General features: G+C 41.5%; 1 protein-coding gene across 1 annotated transcript in view; it reads left to right on the top strand.

The window, feature by feature from the left end:
- The window catches only part of LOC133456277 (acid-sensing ion channel 1-like), a 56939-nt gene extending 36324 nt beyond the window's left edge, over nt 1-20615 (top strand). The window contains exons 3-10 of the mRNA XM_061734738.1: nt 14547-14697; nt 15439-15566; nt 17360-17510; nt 17644-17700; nt 17902-18055; nt 18749-18840; nt 18932-19011; nt 19823-20615. Coding sequence (XP_061590722.1) covers nt 14547-14697; nt 15439-15566; nt 17360-17510; nt 17644-17700; nt 17902-18055; nt 18749-18840; nt 18932-19011; nt 19823-19942 — 933 coding nt within the window. The 3' untranslated portion in view covers nt 19943-20615. The remainder of the gene's footprint in view (nt 1-14546; nt 14698-15438; nt 15567-17359; nt 17511-17643; nt 17701-17901; nt 18056-18748; nt 18841-18931; nt 19012-19822) is intronic.
- Nucleotides 20616-25526: the final 4911 nt, after the last annotated feature.

Below are 25526 nucleotides of genomic sequence, written 5' to 3'. Positions count from 1 at the left end.
CCACCCGAGACATTTGATTAAGGCGGGATTTCTTAAATGCAAAGGGGGCACGGTGCTCAGCGGCGCCTTAATCTGTCTTTAATATTTTTTTCATTAGAGCGGCTGATGTTTTCCTCCTCCTCTCCTGTGATGTAGTGATAACATTTTCAAGTAAACGGAGGCCCGGGGCTGTTTGTGATGTCTTTGGGCCGTCCTGCGCCCAGTTCAGGGCAGATTTGCTGCACAATTGGTCCCAACTCATCCCCCGCCGGAGCTCGGCCGCTTTATTACAGCCACTCAGATGTTGAATCATCGTGCTCTTCCTAAAATAAATCTAGGAGTACTATATTGTGTAACTACGCTTTACAGGATATATTGTTGAGAGGGATCTCCACTGTGTATCAATGTCTGCATTATTATTTCTGCTGCAAAAATGTCCATATCACAATGTTTGATTTATTTATATTTCAAAGCTGTCTGACTGTATGTTTCATGGCATAATCTACGGCCAATGATTCATTTTCTCGTGTTTTCACAGCACAGAGCTGCATCGGTGGTCCTTAGAAACACACGTGGTTAATCAGTTTTATCTATTTTGTTCACTTCGGATCATTTTTGAATGGGACTAACATAAATTTAATCCGATGAGTGAGGTCACAACCGGTTTAGATCACTCAAAATTACAAGAAGAGTCGGAATTAATGCGCAAAGTGTGACACGCAGAGTAGGAGCTTAAGTCAGGTGTCGGGTGAAATGCTCTGTGAGTCTTCAGGTATTCTGCCGCGACTTTTCTCCCAAGTAAGACGATTGCAGCTCCATCTTACACCAACTATATAAACCGAGCCTGCGTGGAATATACGTGCACATATATTGACACATTGGGAAGGAAAAAACACCCACATGTACTCAGAGTCATGAGAAACAAACACACCCTTTTTAGGGTGTAATGATTTAATTTAAGTTCTGCCAATTTAATTCAATTCAATTTAATTTGATATTTTTTTCTGATATGATGGTTGAAGTGAAGTTCAATTGAAATCTGTATTGTTGTCTTTTTTATGTCAGGACATTTAAAATAATCATGGCTCTTATGAGTACATATCATCCGATGAACAACAACAAATGACTTTTTACAGCACGTTGCAGTTTGTTTGAACTTTGTACACACGTAATATAATGCACTTGATTAAATGATCAGCAGCAGGTATGACATTTATAAAGGCAGACATGTTTGCTGGTTTGGACCAATCACTTGTGTGTAACCCAAAGTCAGAGAAGAAAGACATCAGCAGTGATCTCAGATATTGAATTGCTGCTGTGCTGCCCATCAGTCGTATTAGGATTATAAAGCCACGTCCAAACAATGTGCAGTCAATCATTCTGCAGTGAGAAAGACAGCCCAGTGCAGTAGTCCAGTCTAGTTTTTATCATCTGAGGCTTATCAGCAAAATTAAGCCTTATCTTCCTCATGGTGCCTTTGATAGGGTTATTCATGGGCTTATCTTCTCTGGAATAGACTACTGCAACTCTCTCTATAGTGGGATGGACCAGTCTCTTCCCCGCCGTCTCCAGCTGCTCCAGAACTCAGCTGCCTGTCTAAAAGACGGTGTGAGCAATTGCTTTTAAAATGTTACTCTTAGCTTTTAAATGCTGGCACCTCCTTATCTCGCTGCACTCTTTCATACACGGAGCCTTTTTAGTTGATGCTCCTAAACTTTGGAGCCGTCTCCCTCTTTCTGTGAGGTCGGCCAGAACTCTCAATGATTTCAAATCTCTTTTTTAAAAACTTTTCACATGGGCATTGAACTCCAGCGAGCACGATCAGTCCTTGGATTGTCTGGTGTTTATTTTCAGGGATGTTGCTTACTGCTTTTATTTGTATCTTATGGCTTTATTTGTTGTACTTTTATTCACCTGTGCAGCACTCTGGTGTCCTTGTTTCATGTTAAAGTGCTTTATGAATAAGGTTTTGATTGACTGATTGATGAATGGAAAGCATTCAACACAGCAAGTTCACCCCCAAGGCCAGGCCATGCAACGCTCAGAGGAATAAAATAAATAAAGATCTACATCTCAGACCAGACAGGTCTCAGCATGGTGAATATCAAAGCTCATGACAGTATTTTTTTTAAACAGTGCTAGTATGACTTGTTTGGAGGAGTTGCCAAACAGACGTCTCTTCTCCTTAAAAACCTTTGTTGTGCAGAGTTCAGTCCAGGTAGACCACAAGCCTTTGAATAATGTCCTTTGGACAGATGAGATAACTCAGGAGTTGCCAGGCCATGATTTAAAGCCCCACGCCTGACAACGAACAAACACAATGTCAGCAGAAACAGCCCAAATCAGCTGTCGAGGCATGGATTGCGATTTGGGCTTGTTTTCCAGCGACGGGGCCTGTGTCTGAGACTCTCCATCCCACAACTAAAGACTTGCTGAAGCTGGGTCATGCACTGAAAACCACGGCAGCAAATTTACAGCGGAGCAGCAGAAAAATAAAAGAATCAAGAAAGTGCAAAAGTCCGGTCCAAGTTCGGACCTACGGAGCTGAATACAACATCTAACCAGGAGGACGTACACAGACAAATTAGTGAGAAGCCTCTCCGTCAGAAATATGATGGGACAGCAGTAGCTAGCCTTTTCCTTGTCGCAGATCAAATGTCATAGAGAGAACATTACTGAGCATCAGTGGGAGGTGTGGAGGGCTGAGTAGGGCTGCTGTAGCGTTCAACGTGGCATAATCACCGCATTCAGTTCAATTTAGTTTTATTTCTAAAGCTTATATTACAATACAAATTGTCTCGAGGTGCTTTCCACCCAGAGCAATTAGTAAATAAACAATGACAGGTACAAACTCCCCTGGCAGAAGAAAAAAACCTTAAACTCAAACAGTGGCAATGGAAAACTCCCCATTAAAAGGGAAGAAACGTTGCGCAGGACCTGGGGACTCATTTATAAAAGAGTGTGTAGGATTCATCCTAAAAGTGCACGTAAACCCAAAAGCCTAAAAAGGCGGGCGCAAAAAAAAATCTGGATTTATAAAACCGTGTGCACGCACAGTTGCACGCAATGTTCGCTTTATAAATCACAGTCCAGCTGGAAGGTTGCGCAGCTGAATTCGCCTCATATCCCGCCCTCTACACGCCCACTTTATACCATAAATGGGCAATGCAAAGTACTTGATGACTGTATTTGCATATAAATGAGCCTGCTGAGCATGCGCAGCGGCTTCCTGCAGGCTGTTTCTGCTGCGCGTCAGGATGAATGAGACGTGTCAAGCAACCGTGCCACTAAATTTCACAGAGACTGAGATCTAGATGTTGTGGATGAGGTGGAGGCAGGAAAACCACATTATTTGGTGGTCACAATAAAAGTATAAATAGTATATAAATAGTATAAAATAAAGCGAGTGAGTGGCACGTCGTTGCTGCGCTAAACGCTGTGAGTGCCACGGCGCACTGGGAGGATTCCTCTAGGGAGGATTCCTCCCTATATTTAGCTTCACCAAATATTTTCACTCACCCGCCGCCTATGCACAACTAGTAAACACAGCATGTTTTCCTCCGATGAATAAAAGTACGACAACTCAATATCAATGTTAGCAGTCAGCCCCGTTCAGGGATAATGAGAGAGTAACATTCATATACTTCTTTCCACTCCACTGAAGAAAGATGCACCTACAAGGTCTTAGTGGGCCAACTGTTGTATCTCCCAACTACTGCAGTAAAAAAACAAAAAAGAAAAAAAAAACAGCCCTCATGCTTCAGTGGTTCTCCTCAGAGTGGAGGAGGACTGATTACAAGTCTAAGCTGTCTGAGGAAAAACAGTTTAAGATCACAATAACCGAAGCAGGGAGCCGATTTCATGGGGGAGATGTTATTGATTGGTGCACTAAGCTCAGCGATGACCATTTGGCTGTTATTTCCATGTGAAGTTAATGACGTCAAAATCATGGCTATGGTAGTTGGAAACATGTGGGAGACTGAGTTATTCATTAAGGTTTCTACAGCAGCTTCAAATTCCCACCGTGCAGTTACCCTAAAGTGAAGAGTACCCAGCAGCCACCTCTCCGTGGCTTCTTCCCTCCGCTGTAGAGAGGGAAGCGCTACTGCAGCCTCGGGAAAAGTGCACTGGAGACGTTTCTCAGGTTGTCACACTCTATAACACGGACCCTCCTTAAAGCCGCAATAAAAGGTTCAGGTTATAAGAATCCCTTTTGTCAGTCCCTCAGACAGGGGCGTTTGCTTTCAAAGTAAAAGCTGTTATGTAAACCCTGCACATCTTCTATTTCAAGTCTGAATTTCATGAGGGTTATCGCAGTCTTTTGTAACTGCTTTTTTATGTTATCATGTTTCAGGTCCTTTCTTTACACTCCACCTGTGCAGTAATTTGATTACATCTTCTACATAATTCTCTATTACCATAGTTAGGTAGTAAAAGTGGATAAACATTACATTCACAGTCAGGAATTTAATCCCGGTTAACCCTGCTGACTGTGGTGAAAGGCTGTTTATCCCTCAGTGTTTACTCAGCTGTTAGGGACAAAACGCCGCCGTCCGCTGGATTAGCAGCACTTCTGCTGCGTTTCTCTCAGAGCGGGGTGTGGGAGTGGGCTCTGGACATGGTTGGCACAAGTTTGCTGACAGGAGATCTGGAGGCGACGGGGATGATTGAGACATGCGGGGGAAAAGACGCGAAGAGGAGATTTTAACACTCCATATGGATCTGGGGTTGAGATCAATTTTACGCACCACAATTTCCAAATGGGCTCAGCACTTTTAGAAATTTGATTCGACGTGATATTGAAGTTGAACTGTATGTTTGCATCACATAACTGGCCGTATTACTCTTTAAAGGAGCATGAGGCAGGATTGAGGCAGGATTTATGAAAAAAAATTGTATACGTTTTAAGTTTTCTAGTAATAATGTCAGATGAAGCGTTCCAAACCAAAAAATATGAGCCCTCTAGTGTATCTCTCCGTTGCCTTGAACAGGCTGTGTGCTGCAAAATGTGCTGCAATTCCGGGCCTGAATTTCCCGCGCTGGGCTGCGGATGTGACGTCACATGACGCTGCATGCACGTTCTCCCCGTTCTCCCGTGCCAGCTTCGCTGTTAGCTGCAGTACCCCCGACGGCCGTCGTGGCGAAGGGTGGCGCTAGAGAGTCTCATTTCTTAAAGGAGCCTCATGCTCCTTTAAATATAACGGGCCTTGTCTCCGGTCCTGGTGTTCACCCTCTCAGGAAGGTGTTCCTGCTAACCACGAGGACTTAAAGTGGTCCAGATTCAGATAAACTGGGGTTCATCCGAATTCACGACACCCTTTGCAGCATTCGTCCAAGAAAATCTCCTCCCCTCTTCATTTTGCTGAAGAGGATTCAGCCACTCTGTCCTAACGCTGTTATATCCTCTGTGTGTTGTGACATTGCAAGTCCATCCCTTATGGAGACCCGGGATTAAGAAGAAAAACAATTAGTTGTCCTTAGAGACAGACCAAGACCCGCCGGCTCTGTTCTCTGTGCTTTATCACATATGTGTTGTTATATATTTCTTTTTTCCTATGAGGGTTAAACTACTCAATGCTTAAAAGCTATTATATGAAAACACAAAACTAAGTTTGGACACTCCCAACCTGAAACCCTTCGGTGACACGGTGACAGGCTGCCAAAGTCTTAATAAGATATTCAAAGGTCAAAAAGATCACATTTGCTCTTTATTGACTAATTAACTGAACAGTTGTAGCATCACAAGGACTGGTGTAACTCTATTAACACTCTAAGTAACAAGCACATTTAGCTATCGAGCTTCTAAATGTTCACAACTTTAAAGGGGAACTATTATGGCATCTAATACCTATTTTAAACAGGCCTTGAATGTCTTTAAAAAAAGCTTTTGATTTTTTTTTTGCTAAATAAATTAGAAATTCAGCCTCTGAGCCATGTCTTTATCTTCCCATTCTCTAACCTCATTATCTATGCAGGATTCTGAGTGGGCGTGGCTATGATAATGAGGCTCTGTGCTGATTGGCTGCCTGAATGACGCGATACACCGCTACGAAAAAATGGCGGAAGCTCCGGCCGGCGGAGTTAGTTGTGGGCGTGGTTTCACGCATCGGAGGCCAAACTATGTAAATCGCTCCCGTCGTTACGTAACGACGGGAGCAGAATCTGAACGGCTCGTAGATCCACATCAGACTGGACGGCTCATCCGGGCGGCTGTACAGACACTGCAGAATTTGGTTGCTTTCCTCCAGTTGGCAGGCTGAGGGGAGACCACTTTATACATGTTAAAGCAAGAAAAAAATGTCTTTTTCATAATAGGTCCCCTTTAAATAACTTTATCCATATTGTTGTCTTGCTTAGACCAACAAAACGAATGCCTCCCACCATGCGGATTATGCTTTACTCCCATAATAAACAGTGTCCTCACCCCACCTTCTCACTTACTGAGTGTTACTGTCCCGTTTTACTGTGTCTGCCTCATTTAACCGGTGTCTCATGCCGTGATGGAGCTAAGGTCATCCCAGTCCTGCCTCTGAGATCACGACATCACTCAGAGCCAAATATAACCTAAGTGGAACAAATTACCTTGTTTGTTTTTTTTTTTTTGTGATAAATTTCCTGTTTTTCCTTGGGTCTGCGTAGACGCTCCCCACCCAGCACTGTGAGGCCGTCGTCTCCCTCAGCGATAGGTGCTGAGAGCTCTACGGTGTCGAGAAATAAGATGAGGGAGACTAAGACACTGGTCTCTACTGGCCTGTGAAATATTCATTAAATGAGGCAGGAGTGGGTGGGGAAGTGGGACAGGAAATGGAGTGGAGTCCACAGGGATATGTAACATCATAGTTCAACAGACGCATGGGAAGCGTGGAAAAGCAGTGCAGACCAGGGAGGCAAGGAAACGGAGAAGGTGAAGAGATGTTTTTATTATGTGGGAGCTGGTGGTAAAAAAAATCCCATTTTACAACTGTGGGGGAGGCTTTAATGATATTTCATCTATAAACTCATAAAGGAAGAAGACACTGGTGATGTATTCCAAGGAAAAATATAATTTTGACATTCAATGATCTTCACAAAAACAACATCAATTCTCTTCAAGCACTGGAGAAGTTTGGCTTTTTGATAATCAGTCGGGCTTAGAAAAGTGATTAGATCATCGTAGCACGGCACTGCCTCCACCTCGGGCCGTCCCAAAGACGCAACCATTACTCGGTTCAGCAGACGCTTTGATCTTAATATGCATCATCAGTTCTCATTTCAAAAAGTACCTGTTGAAAAGGTTTCTTCAGAGCTCTGCATGTTACTCTCATCGACACGAAATTCAATGAAACAACCAACATTTATTGTGCTAACAAGCACTGATGAAGACAATTACTCATCCCTACTAAATGTATTATTTCTGTTTTTTTCAGTGAGCTTTTTACTGGTTGTTATTACCCTGATGAAGGTCTTCTGACCGAAAGCTTGGTAGATTTATTAAAGATTCTTGCATTGATCCAAGTGTGCAGATCCTATTTTTTACATAGTTTACACATGGTTTTCTGGCACCTTGGCATATTTTGGTCGTGAGTGCGGTGACTGGCTCCTGGTTTTTGATACTGGTTGTTATTTGAAAAATCCAACTATGTATTTGTTTCAATTTTTTTTTTCAACTTATACTTAGTAAGTAATGATGCTTTTGAAGTTGACACAGACACGCTGTCGGTTACATAGATGCAACAACAGCGACTATGATTCACAGGCGTGTTGTAAACTGAATGCTAATGATAATGATGATGTTTACCAAAGGGAGTTACTATGAGTCACGTTCAGAGCGGCTCAGCCTTCTCTGCATTCACTGGCTAGAAGAATAACGAAAAGAGTCAAGTCAGAGGTAATGAGTATCGGGATGATGATTAGAAACTCACCTTGTTACGTTCTGCTCTTCTTCGGGCTCTGTGAGAGCTCCTATGAATAAAATAGTATTTTAGCTTGGCATTTGATGCTTCTTCCACTCAAATTACGTCACCCTTCTGCTATTCAAGAGGATGTTTAAATGAAGAGATGTGAAGAATATTCAAATGTTCTTTGATCTTTTTTACATTGATGCAAAAAAAGATAAAAGAATCTTTAAAGGGAAGCCAGTCTGTAAAATTAAACACATTTCTGGGACACTGATATGATATTATCCATTATCTGTACCTGCTTATTCCTATTCCGGGTCACAGGGGTCTGCTGGACAGACCACCAATAATTCACCTGAACAGCCAATCACAACCAGTCACCAGTTATCCCAGCATACATGTGTCTGGGCTGGTGGAGGAAGCTGGAATATCTGGAGAAAGCCAGACAAGTACAGGGAGAACCTGCAAGCTCCAGTCTGAAGGGATGTGGGGTGTTGTGAGGAAACAGTGCTGACCCCCCAGCCACCATGCCGTCCCACCGGTATGATTTATCCGTCACAATTAATGCATAACGCAACATAAAAATACTTATGCCAATCTAAAAAAAGAGGCGTCATAAAAAGTGTTTTTCAAAAAGAAAAATGCTCCATTAAATCCTTTGAGAGGGCTGTTATCTCTTCTCTCTTGTCTGAGGTGCCATTGGCTAAAAAAGTGATCGCTATTCATACTTTTAGTTTCAGAACCACAAAAAACACAATTTTTATTCTTCCCATCATTTTAATGTTCGTTTTGAGGCACGATAGTTCAGATGGTAAATTGAATCTTGGGAGATAAAGAGCCTGTGCAGTTATGTTTGGTATGTATCAAGGGATTTTCAGCCTTTTTTATTTCTGAAATTTAAAAGTATTGCACGTATTTTGAAAGAACACGCAGAAAATATTGCAGGGCAGTTTTTGGTATTCAGTTAAGACTCAGCCTGCGAATGAAGCGTCTACTCATCTGTGCCCTTCAGAGGGCTGTGCACGTGTAGTCTTGCATGTTTTCTCGTTTATTTTACTCTGAAATCTAGTGACTCAGAATATTCCACATTCTGCGTATTATTAATACACAAACGCACATACAAACATTTTGCCTCTGGCTTTCAATGCCCGTACTTTATTTCTCTTCGGAGTGGCTCTCTTTTCCACCCGAGACTGGTTATTAGTGTGGTGAGTCAGCTATACACGTTGGAGCCTAACGGGCCGTTCTGGCTCTGATCCACTTTACTTTTGAATTATTCCAATCTTTGTACCACTAACAGAGATTAGACCGTAAGCTTTTGTTCAAAACCACCCAACACATACTACTTAGTAGACACAGAAGACAGTGTTTATTTTATTCCTGTTTCTGTGGTAATATGCAAAATGAAACTATATGTGTTACTCTAATCCAGGCTTAGCCTCTATTCTTAGAAATATTAGAAAGGCTGTTTTGCATGATTTCCTTAAATATGCTTAGATTACTGTGTATTTACTTTGTAGTAGGCACAGCTGTCTAATGAGGAAGGATGCACATGGGGAAGTGTTAAATATGTTGTGATACGACCAAAATATTCAGCTTCCCCACACAGTTTATTACATCAGTAAGAAAAAGAAGATAATCAAAAATATATTTTATATACATATGTATGTATATATAGTAAGTATTTAAATTTTGCATGTAAAAAGATAAGAAGTAACACAACACGCAAGCTTCCTGACATCCCCAGAAATCTTTGATCCTGGTATGCAAACACATTTTTCCGACATAATCCCATCAGCTGCAGCCGGGCTCAATGTTCAGTGCTAACTAGCGCAAATTAAGATGGCAAAAATATTACATTTCATGCTGAAGATCAACACTTCAGTATCCTCACAGTGAGCACCTCACAGCATGATAGCATTAGCATTTTGCCACCGAGGAGAGCATGAGAGAGGCCTTTTCCCTTGATAAGATAGATCTTTTTTGGGGATGATATTTATATGAAAACAAGCAGTAATGTGTGAAATTGTTGTCTTTTCCAGGGCAGCTGTAATCTTTATCACAGTCCTCAGGTGGAAGATTTATTTTTATTTTATTTTAATGTTAGTAATGTCACTGTAGGTTGTGTTTTGCCCCCATCTAAACAGCTTTTTCCCACTGGTGGCTGTTTAAGTATACAACTTATGAACAGTGAAAGTGTTTGCACTTTACAGAGACAGCTCGGAAGTGTTTGAAAACACACCCATAAAACAAGAGAGCACTAATGGATTGAACTTGGCCTTCTGAGACATCTTTAAGCTGGTTGCACACAGTAAAACTGTATTAAGACCTTGCTAAAAGCATGGGGAAGTGCAAGGATTTGTCAGTCAGACATTTCCTCAACATCTGGACGGACTAAAAGAACGGATTTCTTAAATTATGTGCGTAATGATTTATTACAGAACAGCTCTGTCAGGTGCATTTCAGTGCAGGTGAAACAGTGTGTGAGTGACAGGTTTATTGTTCTTAGAGTGTGAGAAATATAGTCTGCTTAAAATGCAGCAAGTAATTACTTTAATTATGCTGGGAAAGAATTGGCTTCTTGTTTAAATACCGAATACAAAAGAAAATGTCACAATTAAACTCAATATGTCACTTTTTCTTTGTCGTAAAATGTAATTTCTTTTGCTCCATATTACTTCTGAAATTATAGTATGTGCACAATAATCAATAGTGTGTACATATGCTGCACACACTTTGTACATTAAACATGTTTTTCTTCTTCCGATATCAAATCAAAAGCCTGACATCTGATCATACCTGTGTATGGATCAAGTCGCTGGGTGAAATCTTGAACATTTCACTTGAACGACTGAACATTCATATAATTATTGATGTATTTATGAAGCGCAGCTGGTGGGTTATCTGACATCTTTGTGTTTTAAGTTGTGGGGAAAACATTTCCTCTTTTACAGATGTTCAACAAGCCATCAGCGTGTCTGTGATCAATAAGTGCAAATGAATGTGCAGTGAGTGCCAACTGCTGCGGGCTGCAGCACGGCAGCGAGCGAGGGCTGTGCAAGCGAGGGCTGTGCAAGCGAGGGCTGTGCAAGCGGGAGCTGTGCAGCTGCGTTTCCTCTGGATGCTTTTTGGTGGCGGTGGAGTCACAGCTGAGGGGATGGCCGTGTCAGTCTGTTTGTTGATCCACCCGTTTGATCCAGACTCACCGAGCTCTGCAGCTGCTTCCTTCACCAACACAGCTGCCATAATGGGCACAAATCGTTAGTTATGTTGTCAGTGGTGACGTTTCCCTCGGTGTGGTACAACAAGCATAAAAAGGCAAGTGAGAACAAAGCTTTTCAGTGGCACAGTTTTTATGTCAGATCTGATTTTTTTTCTTCTTGTGTCAAGTGGAAAACGTTAGTTAATTTGACCACATTTGTAGCTTCTGCACTCATGTCGTGTTCGTGTGTCTGGTTTCCACATTTTGTGTGGATGTTGTGTTGGAAATGGGCCACTTTGATGAAGGTTGCTGGGGTGATTGGTGACATCAATCCCATCCTAATATTAACATTTTGGTTGAAATGTCACCACAGCATAATTCATACATGACTGTAGGGTTATATGACGTTGTTACTAGAGGACCTACAAGCGACTTGGGTTCTTATAGACATGAAAACATTTCACTCACTCACTCACTCACTCATCTTCTTCCGCTTATCCGTTCCCGGGTCACGGGGGCAGCAGCCTCAGCAGAGATGCCCAGACTTCCCTCACCCCAGACACTTCCTCCAGCTCTTCCTCCAGCTCTTCCGGGGGGAGTCCGAGGCGTTCCCAGGCCAGCCGAGAGACATAGTCTCTCCAGCGTGTCCTGGGTCTTCCCCGGGGTCTCCTCCCGGTGGGACATGCCTGGAACACCTCCCTAGGGAGGAGGGACATGCCTGGAACACCTCCCTAGGGAGGAGGGACATGCCTGGAACACCTCCCTAGGGAGGAGGGACATGCCTGGAACACCTCCCTAGGGAGGATCCAGGAGGATCTGATACAGATGCCCAAGCCACCTCAGCTGACTCCTCTCAATGTGAAGGAGCAGCGGCTCGACTCCGAGCTCCTCCAGGGTGACCGAACTCCTCACCCTATCTCTAAGGGAGCGTCCAGCCACCCTGCGAAGGAAACTCATCTCGGCCGCTTGTATCCGCGATCTTGTCCTTTCGGTCACTACCCAAAGTTCATGACCATAGGTGAGGGTAGGTGCGTAGATTGACCGGTAAATCGAGAGCTTCGCCTTTCGATTCAGCTCCCTCTTTACCACGACGGTCCGGTACATCGACCGCATAACTGCGGACACTGCACCGATCCGTCTGTCAATCTCCCGCTCCATCGTTCCCTCAGTCGTGAACAAGATCCCGAGATACTTGAACTCCTCCACTGAAAACATTTAATGGGGAAAAAAATATATAGTTACAGGACTTGTTTACACACAATAACCAGTGAGAGTCATTTTATTGGAGCTTCTGGGAAAGTTAACACTCAACTGGCAAGAAGTCAATGTTCTTTTCTTCATTTGACATAATGATGCAGCAATAAAGCTCGGCTGTGCGCTCTGATACGAACAGGCACGCCAGGCACAGACATGTAGTCTTTCCTGTTGCACCGTGGGTCCACTCAATCAAGCACTTGTTGGCACTAGACCAACACACGGTCAACTGGTATGGGAGGGTGCGTGGTATTCAGCTTTAGCCCACCAGTTTGGCAGATGCAGAAAAGGAAACGGCTAGGAGAGACTTCTGTGGGAAACCTTTTCCCCACAAGATCGATTCAGTCAGCTCAAGTAATGATGAAAACAAATGTTTCATCATCATACTATAACATGATTTGATGTCTGGAGTCTAACTTTATGTGCATGGAGATAAGAGGGAGTGATGAATGAACCCCCAACAAAAAGGAACCGGGGTAGATGATGAGTGCAGCTTTAAAGTGAAATCTCCAGACTGTGGGATTATGTGTGATCACCAGACGTCCTGAGGCCGTTCTTAGTGAGTGCAGCAACATGGGGGAAACACTATCTGGTGAAGAATGCCCATAAACAACCATGGCACGAGTAAATATGACACATTTGCTGTTTGGATCTGGAAAACACCCCCCCTCACGTTTTACTCCCTGGCCCTGAATGATGCTGAAACGGATGAATGAGTGAATGAATGAATTAGAGGCTTCCGTGTTTCCTACCCTGTGAAGGTCTGACACCTGTCCGGGATATACCCCGCCTGCCACCCACGGAGGGCTGGGATACGCTCCGGCGGATCCCTGTCATCCTAAAACAGGAACAGGCAGGCGTAGATGATGGATGGATTCTCTCTGTGTGTTTGTGATAAACTAAGATGACAAAGATGGTAAACGTGATACATAAATGTCTCATTAAGATTGGAAGTATGTTCATATGCAAATTTTATTATGCTGCCTAAGTGTGAATCAATTAAATCATCTCCCAACCAGCATTTCATTAAATTTTAATGATTTTGGCAGAGCTTTTCATGTGGTCACTTTTTTTTCTGCTGACACTTACATTTTGGCCAACGCGCCCCCCCCTGCTCCACGAGCACACCCTGACCCAAGACAGCATTTTTATGATCATCTTTCAAGAATATTATCCCAGTGTTGCTTCTCATCTTAAACATATAAATTAATTCCAGCATATTTAAGTGGTAACTTTGCAATTAGTTGAATTAGTAGAATTAGCTGGCGCGTTACACTGAAGGTTTCACGTCCCACATCCGTCACTTTAAGTCCTGGTTTGGGATGGGTGTGGGGGGTTTCAAATAGTTCCTCCTTTCATCTTTTTATTTTTACATCTCTCCTCTGAAGCACATGGACAAATTCCAAATGTGCAAATCAAATGTGTGCAGACATACTATCTGTGCCTCTCTGATACCTTGTTTTAGAGCTATAGCTCTTTCTTCTTCTTTTTTTAACTCAGATTGATGTCTGCGTCTGCTACAAGCAGCAACAGTCCCTCGTGGACTTTGCATGATAGATAGCCTAAATGTTTAAACCGCCCTTGGCAAGATCCGAGCTCCTTCTCAACAATTACTTGGTTGGCTTGTTCTTTCTAATCATAGATATGTCAGTCTGTGCCAAAATGTTGAACAATCTCTTGCTGCAGGCATTAGCAGCTAAACTCCCTCTATCTCCCTGTCTCCTCCACTTTGCATCCTAACGCTCCATCACTCCCTGCTCTGGCAAAATCTCCCTCTATCTCCCTGCACAGGTTGTGTTAGTCATGCAGCACTAAACACTCGAAAGCCGCAGTCCTGAAAAGCTTAAGATTATTGGGTCATATAGTCTGTGGTGCCTCAAGGATTAAAATTAATGTCTGTCTTAAATTTTCCTTGAGAATTAAGGCAGGATACTTTCTGGCTGGGATGCGTTGTCTCCATGGAAACGTCAGCTCCATTACAGGTGCCGTAAACACATGCAAATAATGTCAAATTACCAGTCTGGTGGTCTCCGTCAGCTCTCTGGGTTTATTGTGTAACTTACTGGAAAACCTCCTTTTCTCTTCCATTCTCCTTCCTACTCCTTTTTTGTCACACCTTGTGTTTTTTATGTTCTCTCTCACACACACACACACACACACGCGTTAGTGTCCAACACTGACCCCCAGTGGAAAAGCCTAAGTAAATCCTCTGATCTCTCTTGTGCGTCCCTCAGGTTTTCACTCGCTATGGGAAGTGCTACACCTTCAACGCTGGTGGTGATGGACGCCCCCCTCTCATCACCACCAAAGGAGGGATGGGAAATGGACTGGAGCTCATGCTGGACATCCAGCAGGATGAATACCTGCCAGTCTGGGGAGAAACAGGTGGTTAACGTTCACATTTGAGCAATGTGTGGTTGGTTTGCGTGCCAGTCGGTGTGAGCAGTAATACGTTACAGTAGGGCTGCATATTAATCGTTAAAAAATCGCGATCTCGATTCATGCTTGAACGCAATCTCATTTCCAAATGACGACGATTTAATTTTTTTTTTTTTTTTTTTTTTGATGTTTATTGTTTTTATGTTTAATGTCAGCTGTTACAAAGTTGATGCCAGTCTTTTATCAGGCACCATCATATTTTTTGTAACGTTTACCTTTTGTATCGGCAGCTTCTTAATAGCAGCAAAAGGCAATGGGGGGTTCATCCCAGCCAGAGGAATAATTTGTTGCCTCAGAACTACAGGATCTGTTACAAGTCCCCTTTCTGAAAGGGTGTTCAACTCAGGGAGGAACAAATATTGTTCAAAATTGTTATTATTGTTTAAATTATTCAAAGGTTTGTGTAAAGAAGACAAGAGATGTTTATTATTATATTTTTGTTCAGCTGTTGCAAAGTTAAAGTAATAAGTGCAATACATTTTATATTGGAAAAAAATCGTGAGAGAATCGTGATCTCAATTCTATGCAAAAAAATCGTGATTCTCATTTTGTCCAGAATCGTGCAGCCCTACGTTACAGTGTGAGAATTAAACACAGAGCTCCTTAAAGTGACTGAATTCATTAGTGATACATCCTCTCACAGTCTCCCCGCACTCTTTCCATGCCCTTCTTCACCTGTCGTTGCAGATGAGACATCGTTTGAAGCTGGGGTCAAAGTTCAGATCCACAGTCAGGACGAGCCGCCTTTCATTGACCAGCTTGGCTTCGGGGTGGCACCGGGCTTCCAAACGTTTGTTTCCTGCCAAGAGCAGCGGGTATAAACTGCTGCAATGGCTTTTTTTTTCCATTCACAATTCTACTTCAGCGCCCCTTAGGGCCTCTTTTTGACTTTGGACTGTTAATTTTATCGCTTAGATTTAGATTGCACAAGGACAAAAAACTTTGTAAACAACATAATTCTAAACCAAAAATAGTTTACATTTAAGAAAGAAAATGTACTTGCCTATATATATATATATATATATATATATATATATATATATATATATATATATATATATATATATATATTATAAATGTGCACACACTCTGGATGTCTGAAGAACTGGAATCAGAGAATGGTAACAGATAATAAGGTAAACTGTTCACCTGATTGCTGTTATCAGTTTCCAATTACGGCGTATGATGGACTGGCAACATGTCCAGTGTAACCCCTGCTCCCGCCTGGTGGCTGCTGGAAAGGGCTCAAGTAGACCCTTGTGGCCTCAAATAGGACTGAAGCAGATGCGGAGAGTGAACGAATGAATGAATAAAAGAACAAATAAATGAAAGATTTAATGTAGAATCATAATGTCTTTGTCAAAGGAAGGATAGATGCCATGGAGGGGAAAAATATGTGTATATATCGTATATAAAACTACTGCAAACTGCAAAAAAAGGAAAAAAAAACACTATGAATTTTACCATATTTATACTTTGCACAAAGTTCAAACTAATTACTTTTTGTCTCGTCAACTTCATTTCATTGATCAATATCTAGCAATTCCTGCATTCAGCCTGAAAACACCTTCCAAAATTGGGACTAAAATGGGACATGGGCAGCATTTAGCCAACAAATGTGGGAGAGAAATCACTGAAACATTTATAAACCATTTCACTCAAATAAAAATCAAAGGAACGTGCAAAATCCCTTCTACAATCTACAATATTATATACCAATATTTCTACTGCATAACGAGGACACAAACCATCCCGACTGTAATCACAGCCATGACACATAGTTACATTAGTGCCCTAAACAAAGATTAGCTACACTTCTGCAATGGCAGCTTAAAAACATACAATTCTATAAGACGTTAAAGCATGCTCCCTTCAAGACTACATCCTTCCCACGGTATGTCGCATGCATTTTTCAACGAGACAAAACTACATTGTGCACACATTATAATGGCATGGCAGAGGAAGAAAAGAGTCATTTACACCTCTCTGAAGGCCCCGATAGCGTGCCTCTTTATACCAGGAGATCCATTTTTTACTTCCTTGTACAATGAGCAGCAGTGTTGTCTGACTCCAGCAGACCTGCCTCTCCTGGCTCGATGCACATTACTGCATATAAAACAACATAGAGCCTTACACTGAGATTTAACAGCAACATATGCTGCCTTTAAGACAGTCTCTATCATCGCTTGGTGTCCTCAATACGAGCACAATTTCAGTGTTTTGAATGGCACCATTGCAAAGTCGTGAAAATGTTACTGTCTCCCTTTATTTTAACTGTGGTGCAGGCCCTAAAACAGGAAAGGATGTCCGCTAAAAAAGGGACATGAAGTTGACGAGAAAAAACATAAACTATATTTAGTTCATTTGGTCTTCAATAAAGTAAAAGCTTAAGCAAACGTAAGAATCATGACCTTTTTATTTCTATTTTACCCTCCATTCAAACTTTTTCTGATTTGCTGTTGCCGAATGTTGTGCAGTTTACTTTTTTGCATAGATTTTCTGGATTTATTCATTTTTAACTCACAGCAGCTAGCTCTTGATTTACAGTTTAAACGCTGATATTTCAAATGTCCAAACTTTTTTTTCCTCCCCACTTCTACTGCTGTAGCTGATATATCTCCCCCCACCATGGGGTGACTGTAAAGTGACGCCCATGGATTCGGACTTCTTTGACAGCTACAGCCTCACGGCCTGCCGCATTGACTGCGAAACACGATACCTGGTGGACAACTGCAACTGCCGCATGGTGCACATGCCTGGTAGGGAATCTGCCGCTTCCCTTTGTTGTATCAGAGTTAAATCAGTCTCACTGCAGAGAAGACATTGCTAAAGAAGGACGAAGGAGGAGAAGGACAAATGCATTAATGTGAGGGTGTGTTGTGTTGGCTGCAGGAGATGCACCTTACTGCACCCCTGAGCTGTACAAGGAATGTGCTGATCCAGCTCTCGGTAAGAAGGACATTTAGCCATGTCTTAATCTCTGAGAAACAATCACACACACAATTGTGTTTTTATCACTACAAAGCAGAAACAAAGCCTTACTCTTGACATAAACCACATCTGCATGCTATCATTTAATGATTAATGGTTTGAGAACCTATGCGGTTCCCAAGTCACAGCTCAAGCTGCGTTGTGGTGTCTTCTCTTCAGATTTCTTGGTTGAACAAGACAATGACTACTGTGTGTGTGAGGCGCCGTGCAATATGACCAGATACAGCAAAGAGCTGTCCTTCGTCAAGATCCCGAGCAAGGCATCTGCAAAATATCTTGCAAAGAAATACAACAAATCTGAGCAGTATATAAAGTAAGTATCTACCATATATTGTGTCTTCTGTTTTGCACAACCCTAGATAAAAATAAAATGTTAGGATGATATGGAAAATGCAAATGAATAAGAAAATCAAGAAGCCTTCCTGCAATGTTAAGGCGCGAAACAACATGGGGCTGTTGATGCAGCACTTCTATTTCTAAATTCTCCACAAATCATGTTTTGGGTCACGGTCAGGACTCGAGGCCAGTACCCTCTGCCTTCTGTCATAAGCCTTTGCATTGTGTGCACTTATTGAAAAATCCATGGACATTCCTGGAAAAGATGTCATCCTGAGAGCAACACATGTTGTGGGTCAAGTCTCAATCCATGCTGAGAGTAAATGGCCGTAGCCAGGAGCACTGATGCGAGCCAGTACCATCCCAGATAGTCGGAGACTCTTATAATCACATCAGAGAGACTGTGTGAGGCTGTGTACTCCTCTCCCCTGGCTCTGAACGTGCTAGTGAATCCACTCCCTGTCAAATTTCTTGGGTTATAAACGCGAGAAGCCTGATGGCACAAACAGGGTTACATTTAAGACTTTGGATCCGTTTCCACTGAAGATTCCCCCATTAAAAGTAATCCATGATGTATGAAATCCCTGTTCAACTCTGCAACTCTTAATTTAGCAGGAACAACTTCAAAAATGACTATTAATGGCTTGGCTTGTTTACTTTGGCTCCACAGGGAGAATATCCTGGTTATAGACATCTTCTTTGAGGCCCTGAACTATGAAACAATTGAGCAGAAGAAAGCTTATGAAGTTGCTGGACTTTTAGGTACTGCTATATTTTTTTTATGAACACTGGATTCTTAGATCATTTTATTGTCTGTTTGTAATTCTTGTTGGTTAACTGTCTTTTATTGCAGGGGATATTGGCGGTCAGATGGGGCTCTTTATTGGCGCAAGCATACTAACTATTCTGGAGATATTTGACTACCTTTATGAGGTGACAAAGTATTTACATATAAATGATCTTGTTGCATGCCTTAGTGATAACCAGAGGTGTCTTCAGTATTCACATTCATTACTCAGGTAGAAGTATAGATACTAGAGTTTAAAAATACTCCTGTAGAAGTTGAAGTATCAACTCAAGTTTTTTACTCAAGTAAAAGTATAAAAGTACTGGTTTCAAAACTACTTAAAGTATAAAAGTAAAAGTAATGTAAGGGGGAAAAAAGCCATTAAGGACAAAAGCCATTGAAAATGAATGTATCTTAGTATAATGCAAATATATTAAAGAAGCATATATGTGTACTATTGAGCATTAACATGTGTTTCAGAGAGCAGGAGATATGATGACTAGCTGCCTATAAGTATTGTAATGGTGCAAAAAGTCAAACTTCAGAGGCATGTTATCATTTATCCTAACCTTTATTGGAATGAACATCCAAGTTTAGTTGCAGGAATCTGAGGGAACGGATGTAAGAACAAAACTGGACAAGAACATCTGAAACAACCACAACCAAATTCACTCTATCCGGATGGAGCAATTTAACTGGATAGTTTTTTTTAAAGGCCGAAATGAAATAGAGTAACGAGGCTGTTTTTAAAATGTAAGGAGTAAAAAGTACAGATAATTGCGTGAAAATGTAAGGAGTAAAAGTAAAAAGTCGTCTGAAAAATAATTACTCCAGTGAAGTATAGATAACCAAAACTTCTACTTAATTAAGGTAACGAAGTATTTGTACTTCGTTACTTGACACCTCTGGTGATAACATTAAATATGCTTTTTTTTTTTACTTTCCCCCCCCTCTCAGGTGATAAAGTACAAGCTGTGTCGCTGCTCCGCTAAGAAGCACAAACACAACAACAACAACGACCAGGGGGCGGTCCTGAGCTTGGGCGATGTCAAGTGTCACGTCAGTAACTTTCACTGAGGCCCTGCGGCCTGCGAGCCGCCGGCATCGTCCTGGACTTCCCCAGCAGCAGAGGACGTGTGAGAACTGTGGCCGGTGAAGGTTTGGGAGAGACGGGCTGAACTCAGACACGCTGCCGGAGTAAGTGGACGGCTGGACCGACGACAGATCAGCAGAGACCAGCGATCTACGTGTTCAATAACTGCATGGTCATCTGTAAAACACCTTTTCAAGACATCATCATCATCGATCCAGTAAATAATGTGACTTAGATGGAGGTTCATGTGTGTTCGGTGAAGCGGCACTCGCGTGGGATTTGTAACCTGTCAGTTTGATCATGCTTCATGTGGATTATTGTTTAGCAGAAAATGTTCCCGGTCCTGCACCCACTCTGTCAGCTTTATTGCCTTTCTCACCAGCTTATCATCTTTATATTCATGCCATCCATCGTCATCTGAGCACTGTCTTCCCTGGTTAGACTCATTCTTTGCATCCTGCCAATACACTGTACTACCTCATCTCTCAGTGCCACGAAAATTTATGAACCAAGAATACTGACCAACAAAAAAAGACCTTTAGAGAAGTGTGTGTGTTGGGGGGGAGTAACTTTGAAATTAATGGCGTGCACGGGCTCTTTTCACAGAAGAGAGTCTGAACAGAGTTAAGAAGTTTGGTATCTTCTTTGGCATCGTTGTTGGGGGGTGTTTTGTTTTCTTTTATTGGGGGGGAGGGGTCTGTGCTTGTGCCCTCTGGCCTCTGAAGGAAAGCCTCTTCAGCAACTGTTGAGACGTAGTAATGAAGGCAGGACTTGCTTCTCACCTGTTGATAGAAACTGTTGATGGACCACACTGAAACAAACCGGATATGGAGCGACAGATTTGGGGTTTCTACTGAAGGTGGTCCCTAGCCCGATAGATCAGACCCAAACCTAGAAGGATGAAGGGTCTGAAAGCGATCCAGAGGAACTCCCAATCCAAGAGGTTAACCCTGTGGATCCAACCATCCCCACCAACAGCTGTTTATCCTGCTTTTGCAGACGGCTGGTTAGCACTAACCAACCAGAGCATCAAACAAGGTGGTGTATTCAGTGAAGGGTAAGTTCAACTTTTGCTGCAGTCTGTCAGCAAAAAAGCAAATACACCTACGTTACATAGAAATGATTTGAGCATCGTCTTTTATTCAGTTTTCAAAGAAATGGCCCAAGTTTTCAACTGTCGATGCCAAAGCCGATTCAAGCGAGCACTAATCCTCAGCTGCAACCATCGACGCTGCTCACATCCAGACTACGTCACTGCTCTGTCGTCATCCGGTTAAGCCCGCCCAGAAACTCTCTACAAGCACAGACTGAGTTAGTCTCAACCCCGTGACCTTTGGGCGTAGTTAATGAACTCCAACGGATGGATGGTGATTAGAAATACCTGCAAAGGAAACTGATTTGCCGGTGCTACTCAACTCAACTCAACTCAACTTTATTTATACAGCACTTTAAAAACAAGACAGTTGAACAAAGTGCTGGACACAAACACTTTCGGTATGTCTAGATTTATTGGCTCAGTAGTCCCTTCAAAGTACTACTATTGTACTTTTTTTGGGACTACTTTGGCCAGGGTTTCATGCCAGCTAAGGCAATAAACATGATGACACAGCAGACCCCCGGCTGCATATGCAGTCAACACAGGATACTCCAATCATTTCACTCCAGCTCAATTCATTTGAGTTCATTTCAATAACACGTCATTAATACAAAAGGGTAATAATGTTATGAAAGTGCCAGTATTTAATAAATGGATCCTTGGTAAAATGTAAATGTAGTACATGCAGTGGTGGAAAACACTGAGCCGTACTGTGTGATATATATATATATATATATATATATATATATATATATATATATATATATATATATATATATATATATAAATATATATCAAACATAGACATGCACCCGAATAAAATTGTATATTTGAGGGAAAAATCAGTGCATTTAATGTGCGTTCTGTTGCTTCTGGGAAAAAACACAGTTGTCACAATCAGTTTGAACACTTTGACCTGCTGAGCCATAAAATCTGCGTAACTGAAACAATAGTCTGTTTACTTTCATTTGCAGAAAAGGGTTACTGTGACACAGTTAATTTGACTTTAAGAACTCCCTCGGTGACCACTACACTAGAGGAGGGTGTATTTCAGTCACAGCAGAGGCAAAGGGCTGTATATATTTATGTTCACAGTGTACAATGAGATGGGCAGCTGACACTGCATTGAAAATCAAGTAGATTAGCTTTCCCTGCCTTTAAGTAATAAAACCTATAATCACAGACACATAAACCCAGACAGTGTCAGCATCTGATCACGGGCATTAAAATGTGCAGAGGCAACTGTGAGGTAAGCAGGAGTGCAAGCTGGTTCTAAAAGCAACAAAAAGCTTAGATTAATTTATTTATTTTATATTATTTTAAACAAAATTTTGGAATAGGATCATGCCAAAAACGAATTTGATACAAATCAAATATATAATATATAATACAAAAGGTTATTTAGAGTGTCTTTATCATCCCATTCCCACTCTTTAAACTAAATTAGCTTCAGATTTAGCACATAGATGCAAGAGTTATAATCTTGTCATCTAATCACACAGCGAAACCCCAGTTATACATTTTGAATAACATACAAATGAGTGTCAAACTATGAATTAAGCATGAATTTAGGTGGAATTATTCTTTAAAAGCAAACCACGATGTTTTTTTTGTTTTTTTTTGGTATTCATGAACATAATCTCACTGTATTCTGCAAGTTTCTATTGAAATTCAAAGTGTACACCCAGTACATATTATATTTATGAAAGGGAATGTCATACATGTTTACATGCTGTTCATCAGGTTTATTTTGGGGGGATTTTTCCTTGGTTGTGTTTATCAGTGAGAATGAATCTGCTGAATGTGTTTTTAAATCTCCCAGGGCTTCAACTTGCATGTAGCATCTTAAATGTGCTCCAGCAGTTCATCTGCATGTCCTACTGCAGTTTGAGTTGTTTGTCCGTGTGCTTGGTCTCATATTGCTGCGTATTCCTCCTCCTGTGTGCACTCTGACAGTGTCGCCTGACGTTGGCGGAAAGGTGTGAGAATGTGGCGCTCCGTTATCCTGCTGGCACATGCCCACGACTCCCTCTTCTAACGGGGTTCCTTAAAACTAAACCATCATGTTCTGAGTCTTCTCAACTCTGCGTTAGTCTCAGCTGGAAAGGAAATGTGTAGCTGTGTTGTTAAGCGTCAAGCACAATAGTACCATCAACTGTAATTTAATGTAAATACTGCATTGACTAAGTGTAATAATCTAAATGTGTTAGTATAGTCCGTCAGATGTTATACTTGTTGGGTTTATTTAATACTGATTTTGTCTCAGATTAATATTCTGTTCATACAACTGGAAATGTTTTATTTATCTTAAGCATATTAAAGCAAGAGGAACTTTCTGTTTTCTATTTATAGCTATAATCACAGCAGCTGTACTTGTCAGTACTTGAGAATAAACTGTCAGGTTGTTGTGTGCGCTGCATGAGCCCAGACGTGGACATGCCTTTCGCTTTTCTTATGGCCGTCTTTGTTCTTTTTTGCTTTTCATTTGGCAAATGAAAGGATGCTGTTTTAGTGTGTTGATGAACAGATGAATAATGGACTAGCAGCAGTTGTTATATGAAAAATTAAATGCTCTTTATGTAACTTTTTTTTTTTGCATTCAAAATTGTTGCGTGACTCAATTTACACTCGTGTGCAAAATAATGAGTGAAAGGTCACAATAGAACAGTCCCCTGCTGACACATATAAGGTTCTAGGTGCTGCAGGAACAGTCCAAGATACTACTACCCATGTAGCTTTGGGACAGCAAAGGTTTTATCTAGATATCTGATTTGGGGATAAGTTCATCTCTGTCAGCTGAGATACTCCGAAGAAGAAAAGAGGAAGTTCTTATAGTCCATTAAAGTGTGACCAAGTATTGTGGTGGACATGCAGTCATGAGCATTTTTCAGCAAAGTAAGCTGTATGTTCCTACTTTGTTCCCACTCTCAGAAACCACACTGCTGAGTTTGTTCCTTCCTGCGTCGCCTTTTCTATTGCCGATCGACTCTTATGTAACAAGATCCTCTTTTTATAGACCTCTGGACCAAACAGTTTCTCTTTCTGTGATGTTTCACGTCTGTAATGTCCTGGCTTTGTTTTTCAGTCAGAAAACAGTCTGCATCCTGGTAGATCAGAAAGGTTTGGAGGGAGTAAACGGACAAATCCAGATGTAATGTGAGCATTGATGTACCCACACATAGCACAATGGGACTGACTTTAAACAACATGACCACTACGTAATTTTAAAACTATCAAAAAGGAAGTCATGATTGTAATCATCCCAATGCAAATGCAAACAACTTTCCAGACATGCGATATCAATCAGATGTTGTCACTTGCACATAAAAAACATGTTCATGTGTGGTCCTGCAATGGACTGATGCTCTGCAGAGTTTACTCCAGCTTTCACCTGAAGGCAGCTGGGACCCCGGACATATTTTATGTCACAAAATTGACAATGAACCGCCATCAGGAAATGTGCAAATGTGCAGACTTCCAGAGAAGGTACAATGCTGACGCTGTTACAACACTCAGTCTTAGTAGAAAGGCTCCTCAAAATCTGTAATTATGTGGGTGTGAAGATGCTACCATTCCTTCCCTGAGAGGGCTCCTACAAAACTACATTTTCATTTATAGCTGTGAAACTTATGTTGAGGTTACATCGAGTGTCAACACAGAAACAATTTACCATCAAAATTGAAAATAACATTGATCTGCTGCACGCCCCATTGCAGTGTTAATGTGAGTGTAGGAAACCAAAACCATTCATAAACAATGCTGTGATTGCACAGATTCATCATGTGTTCTTATGGTTCAAAACATATCCTTGCATAATGCATAATGCACAATGCATATCATGTGACAGTCACAAGATAACAGGTGGACTCGTGTAAGCAGCAACATGGAGACAGAATAACAAGCACTGTTGACCGTTCTTGGCACCAGCTTGCATGCAGCTAAACTACGGATTTAATGAAGATACAGTGAGAACAATCTGCTTCAAATGTAAAGTTGTAACTCGAATGTGCCTGCCCATGGAGGATCATGAAATACACATTTATAATGGTGCAAACAGACAGAGGTCTTTCCTTCTGGTATGGATGCAAACATGAGCAGATTCCCTGCACCAGTCGACTGAACGTGTTGGGAAGGGTCTGGGGGACCTTAAAGAAACTTTGAGGTTGTTATTGCCGGGATAGTTCTGCAGGTATTTACAGAATGATAAACAATGAACTTATTCCAAACACTGACCAATGTAAATGCATTTTATTAGACTAATCTATTAGAATTATTTGAGTATGGGTGATTCAAAAATGACCATTGCTCCTAATCAAATAATTTTTTTTTATAGATTAAACTAGTTTACTTTAAGTGAGATGGCATTTTAATCTTTAATCTTGTATTAGATAGTGGTTATCTATGTTGCAACCACAGCTGTAAAACAGCTTTAATGATGGCATTAAAGCCACAGCTTGGGTAATAACACTAGC

Source organism: Cololabis saira, chromosome 12 (genome assembly GCF_033807715.1).
Source record: "Cololabis saira isolate AMF1-May2022 chromosome 12, fColSai1.1, whole genome shotgun sequence".
Taxonomy (NCBI): domain Eukaryota; kingdom Metazoa; phylum Chordata; class Actinopteri; order Beloniformes; family Belonidae; genus Cololabis; species Cololabis saira.
Note: the sequence above shows the minus strand (reverse complement) of the source record. Positions and strands in the feature narration are given on the sequence as shown.